Source organism: Centruroides sculpturatus, unplaced genomic scaffold (assembly GCF_000671375.1).
Source record: "Centruroides sculpturatus isolate CEXI.00-Female unplaced genomic scaffold, Cexi_2.0 scaffold1389, whole genome shotgun sequence".
NCBI lineage: Eukaryota > Metazoa > Arthropoda > Arachnida > Scorpiones > Buthidae > Centruroides > Centruroides sculpturatus.
This window is the reverse complement of record NW_019385999.1, coordinates 57,485-83,452: the sequence shown is the minus strand read 5'-3', so window position 1 is coordinate 83,452 and position 25,968 is coordinate 57,485. Positions and strand designations below refer to the sequence as shown.

Sequence of the window (25,968 nt, the reverse complement as noted above, 5' to 3'; positions counted from 1 at the left end):
AGGTAGATGCACATGTAATAACTTTTGATTATCGAGGATACGGCGATTCATCGTTTGTAGCTCCATCCGTCAGTGGACTCGTTCAAGATGCAAGAGCAATGTATAAATGGTTAAAAACTCAAGTAAAGAGACATAGAATATTTTTTTGGGGCCATTCTTTAGGTACTGGTGTAGTAATACAACTTGCTGAAGAATTAGGAAAAAATAACGATAATCCAATGGCTATATTTTTAGAAGCACCTTTTACAACAATTGCCGATGCTACGTATACTTTTCCGCTTTCATTTCTTCATCGACATATGCCACTTTTTCATGTGTACTGTTCTGAACCAACACGTCACAGTGATACTAATTTTGATAGTGAATCAAAGATTGGCAGCGTAACTGTGCCTCTTCTATTTCTTCATGCAAGTGATGATATGATGGTATTTTTAGAACTTGGACGTAAATTATTTAAGAAAGCATTAGAAGAAAGGCCGTCACATTTAAGACGTCCTGAATTTATAGAATTTGATTATTCCCTAGGTTATGGACATAGAAATATCAATCAGGATCCAAATCTTCCTGATATTGTAGTAAATTTTATGCAGTCAGTTTCCATGAAAAGTCATTTATTGTGATATTTAATTATATAGTCCTATCATTTAGTTTGTTTATAACAAAACGTTTAATGTAATTATTATATTCTATGATGCCAATATCAGTTTGTAAATTTAATAGGTAGACTTTAATAAAAACACACCAAACTACAACTTAATCCATCAGATTCTAAAGATAAAACATAACGATGGCCTTTGAATAAGGTTGAAAACGTTAGTTCATCATTAAATTCTTGTTCTCTACTGGATTAAGTTGTAATTCAATAGATTTTAATTTTTAGTTCTATATTGTTTACAAATGTCAAAACATTAGTAATTATTTATAAAAAAAACATTTTGAATTTTAAAATCGCTAATGTTATTAAAATGTTTTATTAATTCAAAATTGGTTTCTCAATTCACTATCATAACTTTAAACAAATATTTCTTGAGTTCTTTTTAAAAACATCTCACGTGTAATTCTTTCTTGTGATAGATAAAACAAAAGATAACTGTCTTTTGGTGTTACTTAAATGAATGAAAATACAAAATGATAACAATAGTCAAGCAGTTTTGGTAAATTTTACTATCATCAAGCATCTCTAATATAACATTCTCCTAAAACATTTCATGTTCCTCTGATATGATGTCTTAAATACACTGTTCTGTGTCCTATTGCAGAATTTTTGGAGTCCTGTTCTTTGAGGGTTCTCCCTAATGCCATGTGCTACATTGTACCTCTTTTAAACAGAGCTTTGAGAACGGTATTCCTCATTCACTATACATGGAGGCAAAGTTTCTCCCCCCTTGATCAACTCCAGCTTCATGCAGTTGCTTTTATTCTAACTCACCTGTCATGGAATCTTTCAGTCCATTGGAACCTTTAATCTGGGCATCGCCAGGACATGGCAAAAACAAAACCATTTATTACACATGCTTTTGCCTTCCTCCAGCAACAGGATAGAAACCTGATGCACATGCATCTTTACTGCTACTTCAACTCTGATAGAACAATTCTGCAAGGACATAATACCACTGGAGGGAGCACCCTGGCACTAATATTTCAATATACTGTATAATAGAGAATAAGTGGCCTCACTGGCTGATGGTTGCATCTTATGTGACAGAATCTCACATTCAGCCAATGCTGAGTGTGGTCATCCTGGACACCTCTAGTGATGTCATGGAGGGTGACCCCCACTGTAGTATTTATACAGTGGAGGCTGTGACTATTCACAGACCTCTTCAGCTATTAAATATCTAAAGAATGGTATATATTATCTAAAAACACATCAGTACACCAAACCAGTTAAACAAACACCAAAAATATTTAATATAATGAATGTTTTTGTCCATACCTGATGTCTTTGTAACTTGAAGATGATTGATATGGATAAAAATGTTCATTACATTAAATATTTTTGATGTTTATTTAACTAGTTTGATGTACTCTCCAGCTTGGTGGACATATAAGCCAGCCGACAATGCTAATTACTGATAGTCGTTTCATTCTCACACCACTTGTCTGAGCATTTGTCCTCGCCATCTCCTTTGATTAACCTGGCAGCCTCCATTGACTGTTTTCTGGCCCTCTTACCCTATTCTGGTCTCTGAGACTCAACTATTCCAATCAGCAAGATGACAGACAGTGCAACCTTATTGGGGACAATATCTGGCTCAATCTGGCAGGCATAAACCTGCCACGGGATCTTCTGAGGTCTGTTTACTTACAGAATAGGCATGGACATTGTTGTTACACAGACTAGGCATGGCCATTCATGCATCAGAATAAAGACTGGAACTGTCTCAGACCCTCCCATTGCTGGCCATGTGATGCACATCATGAGCTGGAAGGACTGTTGTGCCATCTCCAAATGGAAACAGCCCTCCTTAATGCTGCTTTTTGTATTCATGAAATATCTTATCCTCTCTCTAGCCTGTATTCATTGAGGGAAACAAGAACATACACAGGGAGGGTCAGCTGTCCCTCCCTAGAAGAAAAATTAAAGTGTAGTAATTGACACACAGACACACAACACAGGTGTATCAATTTAGTATTAGTTTGAATAATGAATCTTGTGACTAGACTAGAGCCTAGAGCCATCTGTCATTAAATCTTAGAACTATTTTGCTGTTCGCTGCTAATTTTTCAATCAAAGAAACTAGTTGCCCCCCTCCGTTTCAGATCCTGGATACACTGCTGGAGGGGAAGACAAAACACTATCTCACTACTGGCTCGTCTGCCCACAATATCAACAGGAACAACTTACCCTGGGCTCTTCTCTTTATTTGCACTTGACACCATTGACTCTTTTGTCCCTGCTGTACTGTCTCACCATGCACCAGTTACCTCATCATCATATCAAAGTGCTAGAGATATTCATCAACTGCACAGTTAGCACTGGCATATGGATTCAAGATGATCATAATTAAAACCTCCATATGAACAGTCCAGATTTAGAGATAGCTATATGACATTCAAAACTTCAGATAATTATTTTAAAAAAATTAAGCAATCTTTACAAAATTCAAAACTACAACAGTGTTTTAGGATTTAATGTTTATTATTAGGATATCAATATCATAACAGTATACTGACAAAATAAAATATAAAAATTCTTAAGTTTAATTACAAAAACTTTTGTTTCTACACCTGAAAAATCAACAAATACTTCTTCACCTCAGATACTTTGAATTTATTTTACTCTTTGATGTTTATCATCATAATGGACTTTTTTTCTGAAAATATTAGGAATTTTTCTATTGGTGTCTGGCATGAAAATTTAACGCCTCATATAATGTAAATTTAAAAAATTTCGATTAAGTCAAATATTCATTGAATGGCTGGATGACTGGCTTCATGTGACTTTGATATCAGCAGGATGGTGCACCAGCTCATTCCCAGGTAGGTGTACGTCAGAGCCAGTGGCATAGTTAGTGGGGGCGGTCCACCCCGGGCAGCAAAATTTCACAATAAATAATAATAATATCTTGTAAAAATTTGAACCATTTTATCCCATAGTCTCATCGCACTTACGATTCGGACCGATAGAATAGTCCGGGAATAGACTCACCGTCTGGGTGAACTATTAATTTCATTCATGAGTGCAGCCTGTCGATCCTTTTTTTTTTTTGTACAATTCATTTGTTTTTATATACACCTCCAATATTTAATGAAGCTATTTTAACTCTAAACACAATGAGTTGACTTTTTTTTTTAGGCATCAGAATTTTTTATCGAGCTATTAGGACTTCATAACCTAATATTGAAGGTTGATCACGGGCCACATAAATTCATTGTATGTTGGCCATGCCTGGCCTAGGCCAAGGAAACCGCAGCCTCCCACAGCAACAAAACTGCGGTTCCTCGACTTCGGCAGTGCTCTCCTCCGATTCACGTCGCCATTCCGACTTCCGAAAGACGATGGCGACGTGGTTGTTCACAGCCTGGCACACGTATTTGTAAAATCTCAGTTACTCGTACAACATGGAATTCATATAAAACAGAATAATCAACAGTGTTATAGGGGGGTCGACTGTAAAATGTTCCTGTAAAATGTAAAAAAAAATCACCCCATGTATCCAGAAATATCGGAGTAAAATATTAATCATTTTTTTTTAAAACTCTTTCCGGCCTTTGGTCACTAAGAAGGCCTCTTTAAGCAAGCCCATTAGGGGTTCAGCCAGGCCCACAATGGGATGGCTGGGTGGTGAGGGGCAGGGCCCAACATATTCCAATGGACCAACCCCCAAAAACTTTCTGGGGATTTTTCAATCTTATCGGGATTCAAACCACTTCGGTAGACTACCACCTTGATCCCGCGCCCATTTGGCCATCTGTAGTAAAAATAGTAATATATTCTACAAAAGGATGTGGTAAGCAGTCTTGCATACCCACTAGATTGCATTAGTGGTAACTTTGGTACTGAAAAATACCCATGCTGAATAGGTCAGAAGATAGGGCTAGACTAAGGCAGGTCCTCCAGGTTAGGGTTGTGCATGAGGCTAACACTCCCACCATGTAAAACTCTCTTGTTAAAAAAGGGCAAAAGGAAAGAAAAATTTGAGAAATCTTGTTTTTATTTCAGAGAGTTATTTGTGTATATATACAATTTGTCTACTAAATGCTTTAAATTAAATGAGTAAGCAAAACATTAAAAATAATTCACTTGTAATTTATGTTTTACTTATCACTTTTCCTTGTAATGGGTCCAATTTTTACTGCAGATAAATCTTTCACTGAAGTAGTGATTTCAGTGTTGTCACAAGTTGTGCTTATGGTTATTTTAGCTTTCAATGTTATTAAAGTCAACTGCAGATATGTTTGTTCACTTGACAATTTTGAATATTTTGGTATATTTGAAACCATGTCCAGTAATTTTTAGTAATTCAAACACAAATCAATTATTGTATTTATTCAGACACTTGGCAAATCTCATCATTAAATCTCAACTGAATAAAATTTAATGATGAGATTTGCCAAGTGTCTGAATGAATACAATAATTGATTTGTGTTCGAATTACTAATTTTGAATATGTTTTACTGTCTTGGAAAAGCTGCAAATGTTATTACACTCACTTAAAATTGTATTTTTTTATAAGTGAATTTATAAATTAATTAATGGGCATTAGACAATTTTCTAATTTGCCTACTTTTAAGTATGGCACTAAAGGAAAGAATCCAAAGCATCAAATGCTGTTTACTCATCAATATTGTATTTATTGGGAACAAAATATTTTCCTTATCATTCTTTCCAACTGATAATATATACAGGATGTCTCAAAAAAATGTATACGCAATTTGACAGCTGATAACTCATAATTTTCTCTCCTTTTCAAATTTAACTGATTTGAAATAATGGGTGAGGCCAGACTAAACAAAGGAAATTTATCATAAATTGCTACTGAAGGTTTAAAAATGTGGTTAAATGCAAAGACAGAGTAGGAGGGAGTTTCAAACAGATCTAACTATGCAACTTAATGTCACTTGAATTAGAGATAAGATTGAAGCAGATGAAACTGTTCGGAATGACCACAAGAAATGTTCCAGAAGACTGTGGACATTGAGCTCCACAAGGCAAGAAAGGTAGATGGAAATGTATTGCCAGAGTTCAAGAAAATCTGTGTGACAAGTTGTGAGATAGGAATTTCAAAATCAAGCATCCATTGAATTTTGACGTACTGGCATTGTGAGAGTTATATTCCGCAGAGATGCACAGTTTCAGTAGAATATTTTCCACATTCAACAAACATCACGTGACTAGATTTTTTTATAAAGATACATAAAAGATAAAGTTTACTGTATAAAATTGATAACAGTCAACGAATTGAAGACAACCATTGGACAAGAATATTCACACATGCAGAACAAAATGATTCTTGATTCCATTGCTTCACATTGCCATCAGTGCCTCAGTAATCAGTTTGAAAATAGGCATTGACCAAAAATGTACAGTATTCATTCTCTAGGTTCTTTTAAATTTTGAAAATGTATATAAATGTGTATAAATAAATACTGACTTCATAATAATTCAAAGTGTGTATACATTTTTTGGGACACCCAGATATAGTTGATTCTGTCCTGTGGGCACTGAAAGAGGGTTTTCACCGTATTCATTGCGGGCTTGGTCGAACCCACAATGGAGATGATGGTATTGTGAGGGTTCGAGGCCCAATATATCTCGGTCAGACCATTTGTGAAAAAGTTCCGAGGGATTTTTTACCTTAGAAAAAATGTTCATTTTATCAAATTATTAACTGAAAAGGTAACAATGCATATTGTTGGACTTTCCAGTTATTCTGTTTGGTATATTTTGATGATAATTGCATTTATCATCAAAATATATATCAAACAGAATAGTAAATCCTAATAAAACAATGGCTGAGAATGAATGAATGTAGACATCAATAAACTCATATATCAACTATTAGGGCTGAGTTATAAACTTTATAGCATATGCACATGGCCACACTATTCCGTAAGAAAAACTTGATTCATCAAACTTTTATAGTAAAGACACAGAAAATTTTGCAAACTAGGCATACACCAAGCCACCATTAGTTGATATAATTGGAAGCTAAAAGCAGGTGACAAAAATAATAGATTGGATCAAAAGTAAATTTTGAATAATTCATGTTACTTCTGAATAGTATAAAATTTAAAGTTACTTTGGTCATAATGAATATAAAAAATAATTAGTATGTTAGATTGGCAATTAGCAACAATAGCTGGTGATATTTTCTCTGACATGTGTATGACAGATTGCCTCATATGCCATAAAAAAGTTTGGTTTCTTGTGGATACAGATAAGGCTGCACTGTATTTTATAACTGTTTCCATAGGTACCAATATTGCAAACACTTATGGATAAGATTATGGTAGTTTTTAACCCAGCTCTTAGAAGTTTGATACCAACTGGGAAAATCAGCATTATTGCTAGAAGAGGAAATTATTTAATTGTATTGGATCATGAGGGAAATATTCCTTCACCAAACCATTCTTTTGGCACTCCCATTAACATATGCAGATATGTTCATGGACAAGAGGTCCTTGTACTGCTCTTCACATGCTTTCCGAGGGAGAACCTCCCACCGAAAATAAAATATATATCAATTAAAATTCTACTATTATATATGCTATTGGTCCATAAGTTGTTGATAATTTATGGGAAAGGAAATAGAATTTCATAACTAATTTTTATTTGAATACTTTATTTAAGATACTATACTATATTAGGATTCTAAATTAAAACATTTACAGTTGTAAGCTTCTTGCCCCTAATAAATCAAATTAAATAATTATCTCGAATAACCAATATTTGAGATATATGAGACTTATCCAACTAATAGAGCCAAGTAATCGAGCTTGATTACTTGGCTTTATTAGTTTGATAAGCCTCATATATCTATTGGTTATTTGAGATAATCATTTAATTTAAAATACATATATATATATTAAAATAAATAAATATATATATATTTTAAAACATATGTATATATGAGGCCATATTAAAAATTTTGTTTTATATGTATGTGATGTCATATTAAAAATATACAGTATATATGTACTGTATATGTTGTTAGATTTGATCTTACATCATCTTTGCTTTATTGTATGTTTCAGTGTTCCCATTCTAAAACTATGTATTTAAAATTTAACTTAAACCAATATCCTTATACTTGTCTTTTTGACAAAGCTATAATCAATTCTATAGATAAATAAATTCAAAAACTTGACAACTACAATTAAGATGCATAAAAACATCACCATGATACAACGAGAAGAAAAAATTTTGATACATAAAAATTAAAATTGAAAAAAAGAAAACAAATGTGTGTAAAAAGCTAAAAAAAATATAAAATATTTTACCAACACACGAAAGATAAAATCATAAATGTGCCAATCAGCCAATGTGGTGAAATAAAACCACTAAAATATTTAAAAAGTATACAAAGTATTTGATTTGTTCTTGGAAATCTGGAAGTCTGAATGACTCTGGTGACATTTAGGATATGATTTACAGGTAAGTTACTGAATTTGTTTAAGAGCAGATATATTTTGTGTAGTCTATTAGAAATTTTGGAAAGAAGTGAAGGTACGTCCATGCGCTATATTGGAATACAATAGTCAATAAGAGACTGAAAATTCACGAAAAATAATGAACATGAAATGGATTTAAGAGAGAGATTTTCAGAAGTGCTGTAGTATTCACAATGGATCACAAGATTTCACTATTTTATCAATATTGCCTTTTAAAATTAATTTATCAAAAATACCCTAGATTCTTATGTGAGTTAATGTATTTCAAAGTGTGGAATGTTTTTTTTTTTTTGTTAATTTAAAGGGTGGAAGAGATGGGTTATGTATCAAGGAAAAATATATAACAGTTTTATTTATGTTAATAGCAAGGTTTGTTTTACCAAATACAGAAATTAGGAGATTTATATCTGATTAAAGATGATTAGGGTCATGATTTAGAAATTTAATATCATCTGCATAAATCACAGTATTTGATTTATTATTATTAAACAGATTATCAGTGTATGCTGAAAACAAGAGTCCACTCAAGATTGACTCCTGCCGTATTCCACAAATCAATGAAAAATTGCTTATTTTGATCTTGCATTATCAGGTTAAGAAATGTTTAACCACAAATGAAATGCTGGTTCTATATCAAAGTGATCATGAAGTAAAGCTATGAGGATGTTAGATAGTACAGCATCAAATGCTTGTCTTATATCAATATAGGCTACATAAGTTACATGTTTTTTCAAAATTTTCAAGAAATATGAATGGTAACTAATAAATTTGTTATTGTTGAATGGTTTTGAATTCTGCAAAGTTGTGTTGGTAGTAATTTTGATGAGATCAGGATATAAATTTTGTGAAAGACGTATTAATTAAAAAATTTTGAGCATTGAACTAGACAGAAATTGGCCTATATGAATTGTTACCTTTTTTTTTTTATCTTACGCTAGTAAATGAATGCTAGATTGAAACCATTAATATAACTTCATAAATTCCATTTACATGAAAATAAAGTTTATCTAAAAATTTTAATATTTAAAATAACTAAATATTTTTACTTTTATTCATTTGGCTTTTGAAGATGACAGAGCCTTACATTTATTACTTGTCCAGTTCTCATCTCATCTATCTCAGATTCTGTATACAAGTATTGAGAAAGAAATATAAAAGGTGATGAATGGTGAGACATAATGTAAAATGTGAAAAATGTGAAATATAACTCCATAATGCATACTCTAAAAATTTTTAACTTTTTTGTTTTATAGTTATTAAGAGGGCTTTTTCCATGTCCATCATAGGTTTTGCCAAGTCACAATAAGAACAAAAGTAGATGGGGATGAACTCAACATATCTAGGTCTTCATCTATGAAAATATTTGAGGCAATCTGAACTCAAATGTGGGTTCATCTGACCTCTAAAAGATGTATTTTTATTTTGTAATAATTCTTTAAACAATTGATAACATAATATTGAATATCTTAATTATATTTTGAACTAATTTCAAATAACTTTTCAGTAGAAATCTTGTCAGATATAATTAGATATTTACTTAATCTGTTTTCTATTTTTATCTATGAAAATCAAATGCCATTTGCGCACAAACAAATTTTGATTATTTAATATGTTAAAAAGTTTAAGTGCTTTTTATATTTCTACTTGTATAAAACATTGAAAGAATATGCATATATCTAATGTACATTATAGAAACATTGTTTTCCCTTTTTCAATATCTTTATGGAAACATTAATTCTCCTGTTGTCAAATTGTCATTAATGTCAAAGAGATGTTATAATAATAATAATCTCATATTGGATATAATGATATTCATTTTTAACTAGAGCAAATAGAGTTAAAGGTTTACTTATATCTCGTTGATTTAAATCAATGATTCTCAACCAGTGCTCCACAAAAAATAATATATTTTAGTTTTTCTTGCAATTCATTCCGATGTATTACAAAATATTACTTTATTCATAGACAATTCCATGTTTCTATTTTATTCAATACAATAAAGCTTATTAGTTTATTGCTTCATTGTTTTATGTGAATACATGATGAGTACATCATGCAATTACTTAACAATTTTTGAATATATTGATGTTAATGCTTCATGTACTAAAAAGTATATGAATGGTGTTCTGTGGCCTCAGAAAGGTTGAGAACCACTGGTTTAAATATTTGTATAAAAATTAAATGGTTGTATTTTCAAGTTTAAATTCTGGTGTTAATCTACTTAATACTTTATGTAAGTTCTAAACAGGTATACACAGTTTTAAATATGGTTCTCATTTAAAAATAAAATACTAATTACATTTTAAATCATTTCATTTATTTGCATATTGAAAAGTTCAGTTTTAATAAATTTATTAAACGAAAAAAATATACAGCAACGTAAAAAATCGTCATGGTGTAGAAATTGAAAACTATCATATTCTACAAAATCTTTCATGGTCACTCTTTTAGACTTAAGTTTCTTTTTACAAATTCTACACATTTGTTTAATAACAAAAACATGCATAAAGATTATATTGTACTTTATATATATATACAAACACTATTTAAGAATCATTCATTGGCACAGTAGCTTTGTTTTTATACATTCTATGAGATTTATTTAATAACAGGAAAAAAGTAAAAAACTGTAGTTTATATTTTCATCAAAGAACAATTTCCAAAAATTTGTATAAAGAGAATTTAGTCTTCTAAATATTTTAAAACTTTAAACCTTTTAATATGTGAAAGGTGCAATAACAAGTGTCTCTATTCACTGACTGTCCTTCGTTAGTTTCTCGTCCTCCAACATGGCATCCAACTGGTTCGAAAGGTTGGTCAACATGTGCTCTATGTCATCAATCACATCCTCTGATGTGGTTGCAAGTTTCCTATTAAAAAATAAAATGTATATAACAAATTTTATAATTTATATCCTAATTAGTCATCCAATGTTACTGTACTTTAATATATGAGATAATATATTGTCTATTGTTAACATTTTTTTGTTTGGAAAATTGAACTAAACAGATACTACAATCTCAGAAATTACTATGCAAACTGATAATAGATAATTATACATTGATGTTGACCATCATAAATATATGCAAATCTTATTTTAAATTGAGTTTGCAACTGCACAGAACTCCGAACAGGACGATTTTCTGTTCAGAGAAAAAAAATACGAAGATGATCTCACCTGGACGGAAGAAATTTCTGCAGTATCAAGGATAACCGATGAAGGCATTAATCGATATGCTGATAAAATTAAAATATTTATAGAAATCAGCACAGAGACTACCATTACTGCTGATTTAATGGTAAGTGAAGTCTGTTTGAAATTCTAATTCATATACATTTTCCCCTGAAAATATCTTTGTTAGAACATGGGACAAGACAAATGTATATATGTGACGACATTTGACATTGTCGAATGTTGTTAGTACAGAACACATGATGTTTCATGTTACTTAACAAAATCATAATATGAAGTAACTATTTCTTGGCTGCATGGTCAATTATTATTTTCATATTGCATGTCAATTTGATTAATTTGCACAATTCCTTTCCTTATTTAAAGAAAATTATTTTAACCAAAAAGAGATACTGTGATTTTATTATTATTTTTTATTTGGTGAGGGAAATGGTGGTAACAAGTTCTGGGCAGAAAGACATGAAGTTAGGACAGTTTCAGTGTCACACCTGCCTGTCCTGATGGAATGTTAGTGTTTGGAGATGTGGCAAGATAACATTCTGGTTGTCACTCCTATGTAGTGGGTGTGAATACCAGATGTTGTGTATTCCAATGGGATAGAGTAAATCCCAGACTTAAGTATGGAAGTAGCATCCCTGTCATAGCATATTCCTGAGATTTGGTCGTGGAATGACCAGCAGAAATAGTGCATGTTTAACAATTTTAAATTTTTTATTCTTTCTATTTCTTCTCATTTTGTAGCAATATTAGTCCCATTTTTTTATGGGATTACCACTGCTTTTTGATTTGCCTTTGTTGTTTGGATGGATACACTTCCTGTTTCCAACCTTCTCTCTCTACATCCAGACTTGAGACCAGTTGGAACAACACATTCTAGGTGAAGCTAAATAACAGCATCTGATAATTTCTGTAGTCTCCAACTGGACCATTATTTGATTCATTCATTGCAATTGTCTGATGAAAATTAGTGTGTTGTTTTATTTTGATTCCTTCTGCTTTTAGGACACTAAGCATTTTAATTTTAATTTTACCCATCATATGTTTGACCATGACCAAAATTGATTTCATATCATTGTTTGTTTCTGAACCATATACTGTATAACTCCTACTGAATACTCTTAGTGACGATTATGAAGTTGACCAGATGGTGTAATTAACCCATGAAAATTTAAAGATGCTTATTTTTTAAAGTATACATTTATAAAATAAAATATAGAAAAACAAATTATCATATAATTTTTACTGTGAAAGTGATAATGTTATTACTAGTCTCATAAAAAATTATTTACCTAACAAGAGCATATTCTTCACTTTTTTCTTCTGCATTACCATTCCTTCTCTTGGCAGTTACTGTTTTATTTCCTGTCAAATAATAAACATGATATAACATGAAATAATAAATATAACATGATTAAACATTTATTAAATCTGAGTTTTTAAAACTTTTTTATATATAAATTGATAAAGTTAAATTCAACTTATTTATTGACATTTTAATCACTTTGATTCTTGTGAATATGATAATATTCATTCAACATTTCATATAATTGGATTTCATTTTGTTTGCCTTTAATCAGTTGAAACTACTGCTCAATTGTTTCCATCTCATTGAGAACACACATTAGATTTTAATATATTAAATTATAAAGCTAAATAAATGGTTTTTAAAAATATCAGAAAGGTTACAGATCTCTTCTAAATTTATGATTAACCAGCATTTCTCTCATAAAAAGTGTATGTTTAAGTATATTTCTAATTGCATTGTTTGCAAATCAGCAGTTATGATCATATTCCTGTTCTCATTTTCTAATAAAAATAATAAATAAAAATTCCTGCAAAATATAATTGGTGTTTAATGAGATATTAATCTAATTGAAATCACCATACTTTATTATTATTATTATTAAATACTTTACTTCTCTAAGAATCTGAAGAGAAAACATCAAAAGTTATGTTTGGGAAATGATCTTGTATGATTCATAAACATGGATATTGAGAAAAAAAGGAAGAACAAAACTACAGGCTTTTGAAATGTGCTTGTAAAAAAAATGCTGAAGGTAGCTTGGGCTAAAAAATTGTCCAATGAGCAGGTTTTAGAGAGTAGGAGAAACCAGAAGAACTCTTAACATTATAAATAAATGAAGGAATAGTGTGATGGAACATCTATAAAGACATTCAGAATTGATGAAGGTATTGTTTGAAGGAATGGAGAGAAAAGTGGTAAGAGGATGACCAAGAATGGAGTACTGGGATATAGCGAAAGGCAGAACACATTACAGCAAGATTAAGCTACTAGCATTAAATAGAAGTGAATGGTGGACATGATGATGCCCATGAATCTTTGGGTTGAGGAGAGGAGAGAAAAAAAATACTTTACTTAAAATAATTTTAAAAGTTTTCACGACATATTTCTTTTTGGAGAAATGAAAATTAAAAAATTACTTAGGAAAAGCTTTTTCAATGATATCCAAATATCAGATGATAAAATTATTGATTACACAGACCATCTTTGGGGATTACAATTTTTAGATATTTCTAAACACAAAGTGCAAAAATTATGTGGAATTCTCAAAATTTTATATATTTTATTTATTTATTAAGGAATAAAAAATATTCTATAGAATATATAGTTATTGACACAGCATCTAGCATACTACAGTCTATATTATTCATTTTTGTCCAAATCAAAATTATACAAAATAAATGATAAGAATCAGGATTTGACTCAAACCAAGATCTTTGCAGCAATAGGGCATGAAAGTTAAAGATTCACAACCATATCAGAAATCCTTTATTTAAGTATAAGAATCCAATTTATAGGAACTTCTTCACCATTTGTCAATTAGAAACTTATACTCCAAATTTCAGAAGAGGGCTGTTTTTTTTTTAATATTTATAAATACTTTGAATAGATTAGATTTCTTTTTTCCAATTATTTTGACAAAGCAATGTTGTAAATCTGTTTTATAAATCTAAAATTACATATTGACCTTGTCATTATAATGATAAATTGCTCACTTTACTGTTTTTCAAATAATTTAATTCTTTCTTCAGAAAACGTACTTCTTAAAAAACAAACACCAAGTTTTGTGATTCATCTTTATTTAGACTAAGTTTATTCTATATTTTTTTTTTTTGAAAAGTAATTTCTTCTGAAAATGGAATTAAAACTCTTTCTTCACCATTGAGTATTTTAATAGCTTTTTCAATGATTAGTTAAAGTATAATTTTAGACCTTGAAATAAATAATTGCATAACATTTAAAAACTTCATTTTTTATGCTTCTTAAGAATTTTATAGTATGAAATTGTTCCAATTGTTGATCATAAATTGCAAAATTTACTTGAATTTTTTGTATTCTCTTATGTTTATTTAAGTTTACATCAATATAGATCAGATTAGTGCATTGTTGAATATCTTACAACAATGCACTAAAGTGTTGAGAGAATTGCTCAATGGTCTTCCAACATTACATTTTAATTTTTAAATCAATTTACAGATTTGTATGAAAATTATCATACAATTTTTTCAGATATGACAATTAAATGTTATTAGAACTTATTAGAACATATAAATAAAGCATTTGATGACTTTTATTATGATCTAGAATATCAAAAATAATGCAGTTTGTAGCTCAATTAAAGCCCATAAGTTTTGGATCCTTTTCTAAAGAACTATGTTTGATATCAAATAACTGAATTTTATTTTAAATTTATAGTAGATCATAGTCATTTACCATATATTGCAGTAAATTGAATATGCTTTACATTATAAACAATCACCAAGCAATCCAGTCATATATTAACAACACATGTTTAATAAATGTAGTTGAAAACATTTATATGTTATTAAACTTGTGTTATTGATGTGCTGGATTGTTTAGTAAATGTGTACAACTTATCAAACTTTTCAAGATCATTCATTTTACAGTTGATGGAGGCATTTTCAGAAAAAATGTTTGAGATAATTTTGTCCTACTTTTTTAGTTTAATCCAATTTAAATTAAAAAATAATATCATGTTCCATTTAAAAAATTTGACTTCTAACCCAAATAGCCTATTTCCAGTCATCATCAGATGTCGAAAATATCACCATTCAAAAAACACCAAAACCAGTAGTAAAAGTTCAATATATATATTAACAATTAATATATAATAATTTGTTCTAAAGACAGGCAATTACAATATTATCTTGTAGTAATATTAATTAATAACAGCAATAATTTTTAAATTAAATTTAATTCAAAGATCATTGTAATAACAATTGCTGAAAAAATAATCAAAAATTAATGGCTACAACAGATTATTATTTGGATTCTATACAAAACCTTAACATACTCATTCCAAAACTATTTTTACTTATAGCATTGGCCTACATATACCAGTGAATAGATTAAGATCTGTTATTGTCCTGTATTATTTAAAATAATATGCTCGAATGATTCTAATTGCTTGCTTATACTTACAAGTTGTGTAATCTACAAACTGATTATTTTGCTCTCTATAATATAAATGAATCACAATTTAGATCATTTAAAGTGATATATTATTGAATATAAAATAATTAAATTTTTTAATTGAAAATTTAAGTAATTTAATTATAAAACTTTCTTCTGTTATAACGCTAGTACAAATGTAAAATATATTAGGAAGAATAACCACAGTTTTTCATGAAATTTGAAGATAAATTTAACCAAATTATTTGAATTTATTTCTGAATATAAAATTGGGTCATCTTATCATTACAGCAATATCTACATGTTATTATACATATCATAATGTAAGAACATTTATTAAATAATATTCTTGGTATGAGAATATCTAGATTCAGAAGAACCTATAAACAAGAAATTGATCTATGCACTCCTTATATATGTAGAGATTTAAAATTTGCGTAATGTTAAATTGTGAAATGCTGTGTAAATTAAAGCAAACAGTATAAAACATCACTTGATTTTTCTGAAATAAAATGATAAATTAACCATTCTGAAACAAAGCTTAGATATTGTACAAATTAAGACAACGGCAAATAGTGTTAGTGTTATTGTAAATATTTTAATAATAATAAATTTTCAATTTAATTAATAATTTTAGAAATGTTTAGAAAATTGATTCAGAGAGATTGAAATCTAAAATTCTGCAAGATGTACACACTCATCACTATTATACTATATGGATCCCAAGCAAAATCATATTCTTCTACACATACAAACATGGATGCTGAGAAAAGAAGCTGGAATATTTACTTCCTGCTTGGGACAGGAGAAAACTTAGGGTCCCATAACAGTTCCAATTTGTATAAATTAATTTCTGCCTTCTCTGATGGAACATTGATGCTCTGAAATGCGGTTAGCTAACATTCTGGTTGTCGCACCAATATAATGGGTGCGACCGCCTATATCATTCTTTAATGGGACTGAACAAAACTACAGGCTTTTGAAATGTGCTTGTAAAAAAAATGCTGAAGGTAGCTTGGGCTAAAAAATTGTCCAATGAGCAGGTTTTAGAGAGTAGGAGAAACCAGAAGAACTCTTAACATTATAAATAAATGAAGGAATAGTGTGATGGAACATCTATAAAGACATTCAGAATTGATGAAGGTATTGTTTGAAGGAATGGAGAGAAAAGTGGTAAGAGGATGACCAAGAATGGAGTACTGGGATATAGCGAAAGGCAGAACACATTACAGCAAGATTAAGCTACTAGCATTAAATAGAAGTGAATGGTGGACATGATGATGCCCATGAATCTTTGGGTTGAGGAGAGGAGAGAAAAAAAATACTTTACTTAAAATAATTTTAAAAGTTTTCACGACATATTTCTTTTTGGAGAAATGAAAATTAAAAAATTACTTAGGAAAAGCTTTTTCAATGATATCCAAATATCAGATGATAAAATTATTGATTACACAGACCATCTTTGGGGATTACAATTTTTAGATATTTCTAAACACAAAGTGCAAAAATTATGTGGAATTCTCAAAATTTTATATATTTTATTTATTTATTAAGGAATAAAAAATATTCTATAGAATATATAGTTATTGACACAGCATCTAGCATACTACAGTCTATATTATTCATTTTTGTCCAAATCAAAATTATACAAAATAAATGATAAGAATCAGGATTTGACTCAAACCAAGATCTTTGCAGCAATAGGGCATGAAAGTTAAAGATTCACAACCATATCAGAAATCCTTTATTTAAGTATAAGAATCCAATTTATAGGAACTTCTTCACCATTTGTCAATTAGAAACTTATACTCCAAATTTCAGAAGAGGGCTGTTTTTTTTTTAATATTTATAAATACTTTGAATAGATTAGATTTCTTTTTTCCAATTATTTTGACAAAGCAATGTTGTAAATCTGTTTTATAAATCTAAAATTACATATTGACCTTGTCATTATAATGATAAATTGCTCACTTTACTGTTTTTCAAATAATTTAATTCTTTCTTCAGAAAACGTACTTCTTAAAAAACAAACACCAAGTTTTGTGATTCATCTTTATTTAGACTAAGTTTATTCTATATTTTTTTTTTTTGAAAAGTAATTTCTTCTGAAAATGGAATTAAAACTCTTTCTTCACCATTGAGTATTTTAATAGCTTTTTCAATGATTAGTTAAAGTATAATTTTAGACCTTGAAATAAATAATTGCATAACATTTAAAAACTTCATTTTTTATGCTTCTTAAGAATTTTATAGTATGAAATTGTTCCAATTGTTGATCATAAATTGCAAAATTTACTTGAATTTTTTGTATTCTCTTATGTTTATTTAAGTTTACATCAATATAGATCAGATTAGTGCATTGTTGAATATCTTACAACAATGCACTAAAGTGTTGAGAGAATTGCTCAATGGTCTTCCAACATTACATTTTAATTTTTAAATCAATTTACAGATTTGTATGAAAATTATCATACAATTTTTTCAGATATGACAATTAAATGTTATTAGAACTTATTAGAACATATAAATAAAGCATTTGATGACTTTTATTATGATCTAGAATATCAAAAATAATGCAGTTTGTAGCTCAATTAAAGCCCATAAGTTTTGGATCCTTTTCTAAAGAACTATGTTTGATATCAAATAACTGAATTTTATTTTAAATTTATAGTAGATCATAGTCATTTACCATATATTGCAGTAAATTGAATATGCTTTACATTATAAACAATCACCAAGCAATCCAGTCATATATTAACAANGGTGTATTCAGTCCCATTAGAGAATGATATAGGCGGTCGCACCCATTATATTGGTGCGACAACCAGAATGTTAGCTAACCGCATTTCAGAGCATCAATGTTCCATCAGAGAAGGCAGGAATGACACAGAACTCGCCAGAATGGTACTACAAAATAAATTAATTTTCTTTTTACTAACAAAAAATAAAATATTTAAAACTACTTTTTATTAATAAAGAAGCATAATATAAAAAGTAACTGCCGAAATAGTAACTAAGTCACTCACAACCTTTATTGAGCAGCAAGAACTTTTTAATAATTAACATTTTCAGTCTTATTAAAAGACCATCTTCAGGTTTACAAATATTCCATTGAACATTGTAAATCTAATGGTTTAGAATGCAAGAAAATTGAACATAAAGTTTAGAAATGCCAAACATTTTAAATTGTAACCAAAGAAACCTACTACATATTTCATTTATTGGAAAACAGCAGCAAAAGGACCCACTCTATCCTGGATCTCATGCATGCTCTTGACAGCCCAGCCCACAAATACAGTTATAAATAATTTAGAATTATCATAAAATCTCACATGCTATCTTCTAGTTTGATATCCCTGAAAAATATAGTGATATTTCATTGTGTTTGGCTTGGCATAACTTCTGAGCTTAATTGGATTGCATATTTGAAATTAATGAAATATTAAAATGCCACAAGATATTAAAAATTCAATTAATCCTTTGAGAGTAAGATATTATGTTGGCATATCCAATTCCATTGGAGAATGACATTAACTTGTTAAAGACTAAAATCAATAGAGAGTCATTAAAATTCAGAATAAATTTTCACATTACAAAGATGAATATGTAAAAGATATTAAACTGTTTTCAGTAGATTTATTCAACTAGACAAAGTAATCAGACAAACTGTTTTTAATTTTTTAAGTATGAAATTTATATGGAAAGGTTTCATATGCAGACAAGATTGCAGATCTAGTTCCAGAAACTCTCGCTTCACCTGTTTTAGAAAAAAATGAATCAAGGTAAAAAAAGAAAAGTTAATTATGATCATTGGCTGAAAGTGAAAAATGAGATTAAAGAACAGCAAGTAGAGTAACACAGGCTCCAATAACTTAGCAAAGGCAGAGAAAACATTTCCTTTTGTCTTTCTTCAGAGTGATGGTAGATTTTGAGTACATTATTTTAAATCTTAGCATAATTTACAGTCTCGTGTCCTCTGTGTAAAAAGGTTACAAATGCATTATATAATTCTTCAGAAATTTAATTTGACAAGGTTAAATGTGCATATTTGCAATGTTTTTAGGCCATAAGGAAAAAATGTTTAATGAAATAATTATTTAAATTCAAAAGTAGGAAACCAATAAAAATCTAACTTCAAGTCAGCAAGTAACTGTATAAATGAGCAAATTTTAAATATGGACATAGAAAAAGCATAAAACATTTGTAGCTTCTTGTAAAAAATGAAATTGTAACATTGCTATTCACTTCAATTGCTAGATGTGATTATAAAGAGTTTATTTAATAAAGGATATAACATAAATAAATTTTAAAATTATATATTTATATTGTTACATGCTTCTTAGACTTCCTGCTTTATATATGTTTTATAACTTTTTGCTTTTATGACTGGTATAAATTTTCTGTTATGATCACAAGAAACATGGTATTTAAATACTGTACTTCTTTTATTGGCCATTTCAATATAGTATTATATAGTTTAAAGTCCATTTCCATGAATAACAGCTCAATTTATGATGGCTCATTTAACAACAATAGTTTTTTTACAAACTAATTTGATTGTAAAAGAGGGAGTTTCTGTATTTTATTACATGAAAATAACTCATTACAATACTCTCTAAATATATATCTCTTCTAGAATAATGAAAAAACAAGCTCAAGATACATGTTAATTCTATATAACAAGTATGCAAAAAGAAATAAGTTTGTCAAGAACCTTGACTATTATTTTGTCATACTTGAAGCAACATTTTTCTCTTTATTAATGTAATTAAGTACAATTTTTTTCATTGACAGACTAAAAACAATTCATTAAATATTTACTAATTTTATATTGCAAAAAAAAAAGAATTTAAAATTTACTTATCAACATAATTCATTTATAGCAAATTTTTTATTCTGAACATATGTAACTTTTCAATTAGTTTTGACAATGGGTATATTCCACCATGCATCAGTCTCAGCCATTGGCCAATGGTTTAATAAGTTTTTACTGGAACATCTGGCAACCTAGAAAGGTGGCAGAAACAAATGGCACTACATTGGCATTTGCAGACTCATTTTATCAAAATAACTTTGAGTTATTTTGGATGAGTACTAAAACTGGTGTTAATAATAGAACCATGGAGGCAGCCATATTCACAGTCCAAAGAGTGTTATGCGAATTTGTCACTGCACTGATGAACTCATCAGTAAATATCAGAATGCATTTTAGTACATTGAGGTTCATTGATGCTCCGTTTGATGCATACTAGAATGCATCCAATTATAATATTTTTTAAAACAATTAATCAAAATCTACAAGAAATGTTTATAATAATAAATTCAGGTTAAATTTATACTGTACTATATTTTATATATATTTATCAAAAACAAAATATTATTAAATTTCAAATTGTTTTAAACTGTTTTAACTTCTCATTTAACAATGTTTATTTTGGAGATTTCATAAATAAATACATGATAAAACCACTTGGAATATTAAGCAACAGAATTTACACTTAATTTAATTATATTTAAATAAATTAAATAATATTTTTTTAACTTTAAAATAATACAATTAACTTTAAATATGATTTTCAAACTGGACAAATAACAATTGTAAAGCAAAGAAGCTTTAAAAATCCAATAACATTTATTATGAATGAATATTTTTGGGCATTATCACATTCTAGAATGGAACAAAATAATAAAACATTATCTAAAACTTAACTTTTAATCAAATGATAGGGTCTGATTAACTATGGGCTAGAACTTGGCTAATAAGTTATGTAGATATTATGTAATGTGGACTAAATGCAGACAATTACATTACAATTTTGTATTAAATTTAATTTGTCTAAATTTATCAATTTATTTCTCTATTCTGGAAGAAAAGATTGATCCAGAGCAGAACTTAAACTTGTTTCCAGAATCCAAATTAAATCCAAAGCAGAACTTGTTACCAATTGTTTTATACAGACCTGAGCCTTATTCATAGTATCACAGAATTCTTGCTAAGTCTAGTTATGCTGTGATGCTGAACTTGTTTCTAAATACTACTTGACTCCTCCCACTGCTAAAATTCAAAGTAGTTCAGTCAGCTTATTTTGTCTATGCTGACTTCTGCTAGTGATGTCATCATTTTTGTCTCAAGATATGATTTGCAAGATGGCTGCTCATGCTGGACTAAATATATCTTACAATGGTCATAAAATTATGATTATGTCATTTACCATTTTTACAGACAACCAATCTAACTTGCTAACTCAGCATATCATTCAAGGATACTCAGAATGTTTCTTAGCTCTGCCCTTCTAGTCAATTAGATTTCTAACTTAGCATTCTACTATGTAGTGTTGCTACCAGGCTGATTTTCACCCAGACAAGCCGGTTTTTAAATTCATTGTCCAGATTGATTATTAATTTGTCTAGATTTTGTAGAAATTGTGAAATTATGATGTAAACACAACAGTGCTTACTTTGTTGGAAATTTCTAACAATAAGCAATGTTTTTGTGGAAAAATAAAATTAAGTATGGTGTCTTGTAGTTTATCCTACTATCCTAACAAAAAACCTTCCTTTTGTTGCACTAAACCAAAAATGCTGCCCCCCAAAAGTGCCACTATGGGCACCTGCCCTCTCCAATCATCACTACTGCCTGCATCCCATTTTCATTTTTCAGATAAATTAATTTATGAAATATGTAAGTGCTGTAGTGAGCAAGTCTGCTGTCTGGATGGTTGAAGCAGTTAACTAAGGCATCAGTCTACTGCTCTGGAGGACTCAGGATTGAATCTGGGCAGTCAAAAAATTCCAAGAATTTTTCTTGGGTAATTTATCCTAGATATGTTGGGTTCTATATCTCACCATCCACCCATCCAATTGTGGATCTGAAAAAAATTCTCTTTGTGCCCACAGGGTAAAAAAACATGCAAGTCCACATATTTAAAACTCCACAGTCACATAAATATGCTAAGAGAGATCCTTAATTTATTTTTATTAGTGATTTCACTCTTTTATCATTTTTAATATTATTTTAATGCTAAAATAATAATATTAATGTAATGAAAATGAACTAATTGGACCAATATATATTGTTTATAGTACTAAAATGATTAAATGATGATGATATACTTAATTTCATAAAATAAAATAAAGGAAAATAAACCTAAAAGAAAAAAAGTCTAATTTAAACATAGACTTTCATTTATATATTAAATCAGAATTTCATTTATAAAAAGTACTATAAAAATGTTTTAAAAAGAATTCATACAGTAATATGAAAATTCTATTTAGTTATTATAAATAAATGATATATTTTTATATATATATCTTATGTTCCTATTACAAATATAAGATTAATTTGCATGCCTTGTTTGATTAAATAAATATAAAAATTATTGCTTACCTTGAATAGTCAAAGTAGTTTTACGAATTATTGATGGAGATGGAGATTTAGTTTCCGACACTTGAGGTTTGTTTATTTTCTGTTTAATCGTGCTCACATTTTCATTTGCAAAAGGTAACGTGTTAGATTCTGAACTGGAATTAGTGGAATCTAAAGAATGTTTTCTCCTTTGTTTAAACATGGCATTTGAAAATAATTCTGGAATTTCCTTTTGTTCACTATCATTATAACTATTTGTTGATACTGATGGTTTTGTATCTACTTCTATTACTGGTAATGGAGAAGGAGGGGGTGGAAATTCTTCAGAATTTCCTTGAACTGCTCTTATCTGATTTGAATTTGATGATATTTCATTATTTTTTGCTATATTAAAGTGAGATGCTAATCCTTTAACACATGTGGCAAATGCTTCATCTTTCATTGCTTCTATGGTACGTTCGACAGAAGGATCGCTCTTTATAGAGTTGCTTCGCTTTGGAGGTGGAGGTGGCGTTTTTTTATATTTCAATGTTCCAAAATTTGTAGACAAAATATTGGCTTGCTGAGAACTTTCTACAGAAATTTGATCTGTCTTTTGTCCATTATATTTCAAATTTTTCACAGTTTCCGATTCGTTGATTTGATTGTTTTGGCGAGATTTAGCAATAATTTTAGCTACTGGTCGTGGTTTTACCAGTCCTTTTGGCCTCTGTAATGTTGCTGTTCCATCAGATTCATATAAATAGCAATGTTCTCCATGAGTGCTTAATTCGCTATCGGTATCATAACCATGATGTCTCCATGCACTAATAGTATCATACCAACTATCAGAATTATTTATATAATGATGATGGGATGATGATATTGAATCACCTTTATCAAGATTTTCTAATGAATGCCTTCGATTTGGAGACTGCACCTAAGTAATATCAATAATTATTAATTAACTGGTTAATTAATTATGAAATATTTTGTACATTTTTACCTGAATATCCACCATTTGGGGTTCAAAGTTGTTTACTGCATTTACAGGTGAGAAAGAATCTCCATTTCCAGGCCATCTGAAGCTATCTCCTTTGATTGGAGAATATTGAAATGTTTTAAGTTCTGGAAAAGTTGAAATTTCAGCAGATGGAGAAGTTTTAACTTTAACAGTAGTGATGGCTATTTCTTGACCATGACATTGTACAGCAGGAAGTGGATTCATGGGACCTAAAATATAATTAATTACCAATATTTGTAAATGAAAAATTTAACGGATTATAAACAACATCAGGAGACATACCAAGTGTTTGCGGACGGGGTAATGTCCCTCTGCCGATATATTCAGGGACAGGATTCAAATTCGGTTTTCGTATTCCACTGTTTATATCTTGAATTCTTTTAATGGCAAGCATAATTTTTTTCTGATGACCTAATTAAATTGTGAAAATAAATAATTCAATCTAATCTAATATATATCGATATTCTTCTAAAACTGATTAATAAATGACATTTACAAGTTATTCTTCTGAAAATGAAATTAGATTATCAAACACAAAAGAAATTTTTGTTTGATAATCTAATTTTAGTCCACTAAATGATTATTTTCTAATCAATTTAGATATCTTTATAATTGTATTTATGTGTCTGCATAAATAGATGATGGAGAAAGGATTTCAGAAAGAGTGAAACAATAAAATATGAAATAAAGTATAACAGATAATGATAACATTCAAATAAAATTCTCTAATCTTAAAATTCTCCCAGCAGAGTGATGAAAATCCAGCAGAAACAATGCTTTCAATCTGTATCTATGACCTGCTTCAGGTTACAACTTTTGCACAAATGGAATGCCACAGGCTTCAATGTTCAAAAATGTAATATGTAGAATTCCCAAAAAATTCAAATTTAAAACATTTCAAATTTTTCTTGGGAGTTCTTTTGCATATTCTATTTTTGAACATTGAAGCCTGTGACATTCCATTTCTGCAAAAATTATAGCCTAAAGTAGGTCTTACTTGTTAGACAGACTCAAAGCATTTGTTTTTTCTGGACATTCACCACTCTTCTGGGAGAATTTGAAAGTTACAGTTTTTATCTGTATATTAATGCCCAGTTTTATAGAGTATTGAACTTCAATGATATTATTTAATAGTGTAACTGTATTAAACTAAACCTAAAACCATAAGACTGGACAGAAGATGCATTACCAATTATCCTAGTAGTATAATTGGCAACACACCTCCATGATAAGCAAGATGGGGCTGATTCCTGCTTCATGGGGCTGATTCCTGCTTCAGACTGCTTTTGATCTTTATTTCTAGCATATTTAAATTAATTTCATTATAATTATTAAATTTAATACAAAATAGTGACCTTTAGTCCAAATTATTTTGTATCTACATATTTAATTAACCAAATTATAGCCCGATGAATTCAGCATTATCATTTGATTATAGTTTTGTTTTCAATTGTTTTTTAAAGCAATAATATATTTATTAGTTTATTTCAAACTTTTAACATCTGCGGAACCCTCATGTCTAAATATTATTTTTACAGAATCTTCAAGATTAAAGTAAGAAAGTAACTTGTGAAAAGATTTCAATGGTATTTTTAATTTCTAAGTAATAAAGATTCTTATAGGTAGATAAAATAGTTTTAGAAATTTTTATTTTTCAATATTTTTAGAGAAAGAAATGAAAATAAATTCTTATATCTTTGTAGAATCCTAAGGTTCCGGAGAACACAGTTTGAATACCACTGATTTATTTCAACATTTATTAATTTATAAAAGGTAGTGCCAAGTTTTATAACCTTTTATAGTAAAATTACGGTGTAATTAGTTTAACCATA

At 29.3% G+C, this 25,968-nt stretch overlaps 2 protein-coding genes across 3 annotated transcripts in view; one reads left to right on the top strand and one right to left on the bottom strand.

The window, feature by feature from the left end:
- LOC111613014 (monoacylglycerol lipase ABHD12-like) overlaps window positions 1-931 on the top strand; it is a 24,877-nt gene extending 23,946 nt beyond the window's left edge. Inside the window, exon 3 of the mRNA XM_023354311.1 lies at window positions 3-931. Within this exon, the coding sequence (XP_023210079.1) occupies window positions 3-620 (618 nt within the window). The 3' untranslated portion in view covers window positions 621-931. The remainder of the gene's footprint in view (window positions 1-2) is intronic.
- Window positions 932-10,415: 9,484 nt separating this feature from the next.
- The window catches only part of LOC111613012 (caskin-2-like), a 35,891-nt gene continuing 20,338 nt past the window's right edge, over window positions 10,416-25,968 (bottom strand). Inside the window, exons 10-14 of one of the 2 annotated variants that reach the window (XM_023354308.1) lie at window positions 24,419-24,547; window positions 24,119-24,345; window positions 23,155-24,052; window positions 12,601-12,673; window positions 10,416-10,988 (exon numbers count right to left, since the gene is read on the bottom strand). In XM_023354308.1, the coding sequence (XP_023210076.1) occupies window positions 10,871-10,988; window positions 12,601-12,673; window positions 23,155-24,052; window positions 24,119-24,345; window positions 24,419-24,547 (1,445 nt within the window). In that variant the 3' untranslated portion in view covers window positions 10,416-10,870. The remainder of the gene's footprint in view (window positions 10,989-12,600; window positions 12,674-23,154; window positions 24,053-24,118; window positions 24,346-24,418; window positions 24,548-25,968) is intronic. The other variant, XM_023354309.1, reaches the window with a different exon arrangement.